This window comes from Haemaphysalis longicornis, unplaced genomic scaffold (genome assembly GCF_048455015.1).
Source record: "Haemaphysalis longicornis isolate Haplotype H1 unplaced genomic scaffold, Haemaphysalis longicornis Haplotype H1 scaffold_2, whole genome shotgun sequence".
Classification (NCBI taxonomy): domain Eukaryota; kingdom Metazoa; phylum Arthropoda; class Arachnida; order Ixodida; family Ixodidae; genus Haemaphysalis; species Haemaphysalis longicornis.
Window position 1 is genome coordinate 188,424,259 of NW_027526295.1, and position 6,872 is coordinate 188,431,130.

General features: G+C 47.0%; 1 protein-coding gene across 3 annotated transcripts in view; it reads right to left on the reverse strand.

The window, feature by feature from the left end:
• LOC144169656 (luciferin 4-monooxygenase-like) overlaps nucleotides 1-1,847 on the reverse strand; it is a 41,872-nt gene extending 40,025 nt beyond the window's left edge. For 2 of the 3 annotated variants that reach the window (XM_077698923.1, XM_077698920.1), the window contains exon 1: nucleotides 1,494-1,839. Coding sequence is in view for 2 of the 3 variants with exons in the window: in XM_077698920.1 (XP_077555046.1) it covers nucleotides 1,494-1,557 (64 nt within the window). In the remaining variant the exon portion in view is untranslated. Of the gene's footprint in view, nucleotides 1-1,493 lie in introns of all 3 variants that reach the window. The other variant, XM_077698922.1, reaches the window with a different exon arrangement.
• Between the last annotated feature and the right edge of the window lie 5,025 nt (nucleotides 1,848-6,872).

Sequence of the window (6,872 nt, forward strand, 5' to 3'; positions counted from 1 at the left end):
TGTAATTTTAGTCGGTCAACTCTGGTAGGCTTAGCTTATCATTACCGCTCTTCGGCTGCGCGCGATAGACGTCGTTTCGGATGCGAACCAAAGATAACGCGTTTCAACAGCAGAAGTGCGCCTAAAGATGCCGTTTTGCTGCATCTTCGCTTGTTTACGAGCGACCCGGTCGAAGTGAACGGCGAGGCCATAATGCGGCAATCTCGCCACACTGATGGACGACAAAATGGCCGAGTTGCTCACTTGCGTGCCTCAGTGGGGGTAATATAACAGCTTATCTACTGACAATACGCTCGGCTTCTCAAACGGCAAGTTCTGTGTCCTGCCTAGCCTGACGCATGCGCTCTGCGTCTTGGGCAAGAACTGCACTTTTTAGAGACACCAGTCCTGCCTAGTCTTCAAAGAGAATCTGCAAATATAATCTTAACCAGGAACACATGAGGAGTACTATTGTTCACGGGTGCCTTGTCACCCATAAAGCGATTTGGATGCTTGGTTTGCGGGGTTCTTAAACGAATTCTGAGGTCTATGCTGTATGCCTGATAAGGCTGACTCATGTGCTCGGCGTCTTAGGTCTTGGCGTTTTGCCAGCGGAGATCCTTTTTATCCACGGTGATGAAACCGTTGGGGACTAGAGGTATACAGTTTGGCTGTAGAATTCTAGGGCCGGACCATTCATCTGGTCCCGTACTACCCAGCAGAGCTATGTGGTTTCATTTAGTTTCACATTCACGGAACAAAACGTCCAAGGGCAACTAAGCACTTTTTGTGGGATGTGGATGCGAAAACAGCAATTCATGATAGGCCTTCGAAGAGCTTTCCACCCCCTCTGGGCAGATAAAACCACTTCGGGACGTATCTTATCTTCGACCCCTACACGTATCTTGCAAGGTCGACTATAGTTTTCTGGCACATTAGCAAAGCTCATTAGAATGTGGAATTCAGTGCATCGTACTTTGGGTGGTTTGCCTATGCGCTATGATAATTATGGACGTTGCTTGGTTTGCGGGAGATTAAGAATAAAATGCACTGTAACCCACAACAGAGGCGAACGAGGTAGGAACACCCATCAGCAGTATATTTCGAGCAGGTTCGAGAATGTGAAGAGTTGTCGTGCGAAAAAATTCATAGCCGTCCACTGCGGCAGGCCTGGTAGGGCACAACTTTGGCGCGTAAAGTTCAGATATAAGCATTGAAGTGTGGCTACCACGCATCATCAAGGAACCACTATGGCTCTAAGTTGCTGTTTTTAAGGCTATGTTCACACTACCGACGTAACAGCGTTATCGTGAGCTATGGACGTTAAACAACGGCGTGTCACGCAGTTCGGTTGGCTGAGACGTAAAATGGCGTCATTTTTTTTTTAAGTTATTACGACAGCTACGGCAACAGTCTCAACCTCGCCTATCTCTAAAACTACATACAAAGCTTTTAAAACAGGGGATTTCGCAAAAGATCACCATGTTCCATCAAAATCAATCCGTCAAGCTTACCCGCAGGATGATCCCGAGAGTGTCCCTCCTGGGTAGATTTGGAGGAAGCCATGGCGGAACCCATGTGGCGTATGTGCGCTGCTGAAACAGTTACTCCCCTGAATAGCCGACGACGTTTTCCAGCAATTCAATGAAAGTTGCTTGCTGTTACTGCATTGGCGACGACCCGACGTGGCTGGGAATCCTGCTCCTTACAAAAAGCGACCTTCGCGTAACGTCATGCCCAGAGTTCCGAGCTGATGAGTGATGTATTCTTTCCTCAGACGAATATAGCCAGAAAGCAGTGAAGGAAACAGGACTTCATTGCAGGGATGGCTTGGGGCGGATCCAAAAAAGAGAGGGAGAGCAGTAACGAAGAAAAACGTAAGAAACTACAAAAATTGAAGAACCAATCAAACGAAAACACGTGGAAATAAACAAAATGGTAAATTCTGTGATCATTTTCGAGGGTAACTTTTTTATTGCTTTGCCAACTTTTTTTGTTAGGGGCATTGCCAAGCGGCTAATCGCCGTTGTGAAATTCAACATGAAAGCTGCGTTTAAGCTTAGTGCGCAGCTTGTGAAAGAAAAATAGCTATGAGTACTATTTATTTGATAACAGGCATACTTAGTGGACGTGACCATCTACGGGGTCCCGGTTGACAAAGCGGTTGTGTGTGCTTTCGTCATTTTGACGTTTCGTGACGTTTACTCGCGCCAGTTCTAAAGCTTGCCTTTATTATCTCTACTGAAAGCGCAGAATTCTTGGTCTGCACTGAAATACTAGACGAAAAGCCGCGGGCATGACAACGCAGGCCTGTCTGTGCTATTCAACAACAATACAGCTTGTATGTAACGCCCTCCCCGTGATTGGCTAAGAAGACGTGACGTAATTTAAACAGTTGGCGGGAACGCCTACGTCACACATTTCCAACTTCATGCTGCCTAAAATTGACGTCATGGACCATAACAGCTTGAAAATGGCGGCGGCTCTCACCGTCACATGGGGCAAAGAATTTCACAAACCTTCGGCGCCGTGAATCCCCGTGGATTTGCACAAGGAGCCTTATTCCCGACTGCCCAAATTCACAGTGAATTCGCCATGTTTTTTGCGTAAGCAATTAGTGACGTGATGCATGCATAGCTATGACGACTTGCAGTGTAATTTGGCGCTTTGCTTATAAAGCTCACAACCCAGCTATAAATATTGCTCATGAAAGATATAAAGACACTTGGCATGTATTATAAAAATTAGGACGGCAGCTTAGTAGACAAAGAAAACAAATGAATTCGGGTTCAAATTGACGCCCACACCCTAAGGCGATCAAGTAACCTTGTTGCAAAAGCGAGCGAAGGGCGGGTATTGCGTCAAAGAACATATCACAATCTTTTCTACTGTATCTATTTATTTCTTTCACTGGCTTTTACTAACATCGTTGAGCTCTGCCTCAATGCAAGCTTTGTTGCGTTATCACCTACCCGACCGCCACCACCCCTACACTATCATCTGCTGTTATGTTACAAATTTATGGTGTGATCACAGGAAAAGACGACCGTGACCATCAGTTGTATGACGCTTAAGGGCAGCGAAGCGCTACGCCTGATAATCGCTGCGCGTACCGATATCGCCGATTCACTTATTCGTCAAGCTCGACTTCAATCACGCAGTAATGAATAAAACAGTTTTCTCTGTTATTTTTCTCTTGAGTTAGATAATGTCACCCAGCAGCTTACTAGGAGGAGTGTGGACAAGTGCCCTGCCTTGGGTTCTCTTTGTCATGGAGAGGCTTGTACTGCGCTCTTATGTTGCTGTTACGCCAAACCAATAATTTTTATTTTATTGCCAAACATAGAAACAAAATTCGGCGCGTTATTTGTATGCTGCGTAATCGCTGACTTGGAAACAATCGAAACTATTGTTTCTTTCAGTAGAAAACAGCTTTAAACTGCGTGTCATGCGAAACTGCGCCTGCTACAAATTTACGGAGATTTTACAGCGCCGAAGGTACATGAATTTTTTTCCCTATTTCATGGCATAGAGTTTCATGTTTTATGGTGATAGCAACCGCCATTTTGAAGCTGTTACGTGGCATTACGTCACTTCTGCGCAGCCTGAAGTTGCCGATGTGGGACGTGTTCATTCCCTCAAATGCTTAAATTACGTCACACGTTCTCAGCCAATCACACAGAGGGTGTGGCATACGAGCTGTATTTTTGTTGAATAGCAACGACAGGACTGCGTTGTCATGTCCACTGCATTTAGTCTAGTTTTTCATTGCCGGCCACGAATTATGAGCTTTCAGCCAAGACAACTAAGGTAAACTTTAAAACTGGTTCCAGTAAACGTCATGAAACGTCAAAATGACGACAGAACACACAACCGCTTTGTCAACCGAACGTACGTGACCTAAATTAATAGCCAATGGGAAAGCAACATCCACCAAATCCACAGTTCACTGTCAGATCGTGCAGTCGAGAATAGTGCCCCAGCCGCAGTTTCAAATGACGTGCGGTTTAAGACTATTTTCTAGGGAAACAAATAATAGTTTTAACTGTGTCCAACTCAACGATGACGGCGCATGAAATAACACCTCGTATTTGTTTAGCGTAACGGTAACATAAGAGGGAACTACAAGCCCCTTCGTTACAAGGAACCCAACGCATGGAATTTGTCCACACTGCTCCTTTTAAGCTGGTGGTGGGTCGCATGATCGAATTCAAGAGAAAAATAACAAAGAAAATCAAGCAATCAATAAAACGAAGGGAATTATATTGTGTTTTACATGGTTTGAGTCCTTGTGAACGCGACTTACGTTGCTGGGTGCACGGGGATAAATAAAATCGTTCGGTTCCATCCCCTTTTTCACCTCCCTTGCTGTGGCCTGGAGTAAACCAATGGGGAACTTCCTGACCGAGTTCTCACACAGAGAGAGATAGGCAGAGAGCGAATAAATTTTACGAATGAAACTCGTCCTCAGAGAGAACCTTTTTCCCTCAGGTGAGAAAGAGAGCGAGAGAGACAGCGAGAGAGAGTGAGAGAGACAGAGAGAGAGAGAGAGAGAAAGAGAGAGAGAGAGAGAGATAATACTTTAATGAAATCGAAAGTTCGAGCGGTACCCTAGTACGGGAATGGATGTGTTGCGCTAGCCATCGCGTTGACTTCGGTGGCTCAATCCTTCGAGGAAACATTGATTGATTGATTGATTGCTTCTTTGGTTGATTGATTCTTTGATTGATTGATTGATTGTTTGTTTGTTCGATTGATTGATTGATTGATTGATTGATTGATTGTACGGTTTAACTCGCCGACGCAACGCACGCGATGAGGCGCGCCGTAGTGGAGGGCTCCGGATTAATTTTAACCACCGGGGTATCTTTAACGTACGCCAAAATCTCGTACAGATGGGCGTTTTAAGTGCGAATGCACTTCTTAAGCGAGCCTGAATCGTCCACCGCCGTCGTCCGCATAGCAACAGCTGCGGGTGCGCGCGCTCCTCGTCTTCCCTAGCAACGGGGGGAGATGGGCGCGCGCTACTCTCCTCCTCCTCTCTCCGCTCAGTGACTGCGGGTGTTGGGCGCCTCCTCTCCACTTCGGGCGGGAGAGCTCTCGGTCGCGTAGCGGGCGCTCCGCATTCCGACGCGTGAGGGCGCTCGTGTAGCGGCCGCGTGGCGCGGGAGGGTATTAGTCGAGCCAGGGCTCGCAAGCTTGGACGTTCCCTGGTTTCCCTATAGGCGGCGTAAAAATCGACGCCCCACGTGACCAACCTACAGGGCACTTTTCGACCATCAAGTCCACCAGACGGCGCAAGCGAAATGTTACTTTTGGTATAGAATACAAAACATTCATTCTGTGACTCAAAGAGCCAACACAGTTCGCTTACAATGTGTTGTTTAAAAATATTATTAACAAGTTCCGCATCAAACATCCGTTGAGCAAAAATGTACGCAACTTTTTACGAACAGCCGACTGGTGCACCACCTCGTTTCTGAATTCGCAACCACAAAGCCGGCAATTCAAATTGAAACCGCTGCAACGGCCCACCGTTTCTATGTGCGCGGAGCACTGGTTTCGTGACTGTTATTGCTGTTATGTGCTTTTGCGTCCATCAGTTGTTGAGAGGACTGGCAAAACACGGGAATTGAGTGCTTGTTGAGTGACAAATGTGGGAAATTCCGCATCGGAAGACAGCTGTCGAGGCCAGAATATTTGATTCTTCCATTCTTTTTCAGTTTCGGAACTGCGCCTTCCAAAGCGGGCGCGACTTTACCCTAGGCGCTGAGAGGGCGCTCCCGTCGCGAGTTGCGCTGTGTCGGCGGCTGCGGCGGCGGCTCCGGCGGCAGCGTTGACGGCGTGCGCGGCCGGTCCGCGGGCGCAAAGTTGCGGCCGCGGTGTAGTTGCGTGTCTGCCCTTCAAGTTTCTTCTTTTCGCTTGCGTTTGTCTTTGCCCTTGCACGAGAAACTTGCCGTTTTCAGTGTAGTCGGTTTGAGATGCTATTGAACAGTGCGGCCGCGGGTGAAAGCATTTCGTGACTCCGTCAACGTGCTGTGTTTTCTTTCTTGTGCTGGGCTTGGTGCGCTGCCGACTGGCTTAACTCGCAGTCGGCTGTACGGGATTTTCCAGCCCACTTTAGCAGTGATGCTTGTGAGGAGGCTGGGCACATGCGTCGTGCATGAGGCACATGCTTATGCCCTTTACAAAATGTACAAGAGGAGGACGGAATGTAGCCTCATGCTAAAAAAATATTGAAACAAAACAGACAAATGAACAAAAATAAAAATTCTTAATGCTAACACAATATAACTAGAAAACATACAATCTAAATCTCAAGGATTTTGGGTTAGCTTTACCCGCGCAACAATTTGATTTCTTTGAAACTACGAAGGATACGCCCCAGTCAACGCCAAACAAACCTGGGTAAATCCTCAGGATGTCCGGCTCTGGACATTTCAGCATCCTCAGGTTGTCCAGATCTTATCCTCAGCCAGTCCAATCAGGGTCCGTTTGTCCGTCCAGCGTACATCCTCAGGACGTCGTCAAAATGATGCCGCTGGAAATTTTCGTACACTTCCAGGACAAAAACTAATGTTCGTTTTTCTAAGGCTGAAGTTACCTACAAGCTAATTCAACAGGCCTCACTACAGAAATCAGGCACGTCCTAAATGATTACAGTAGAAACTGGGGAAGCCGTGCGAGGAAGGGTGGCGAAAACACTGCATCTGAGAAGACGGCACGGGTAACCTAAGAAAACTAAAGCGGAGTATATATGCTAGCTGAACCCCAACCGACGAATCGTGGAAGTTCGAGCAGGACCACATTACCAGTTCTCGGTGTCAAATTTTGTTTCAGTTTCACGCAAAGGGAAGAATCTTTCAGGTGCTCCCGAGATGCGTGGCTTGTAC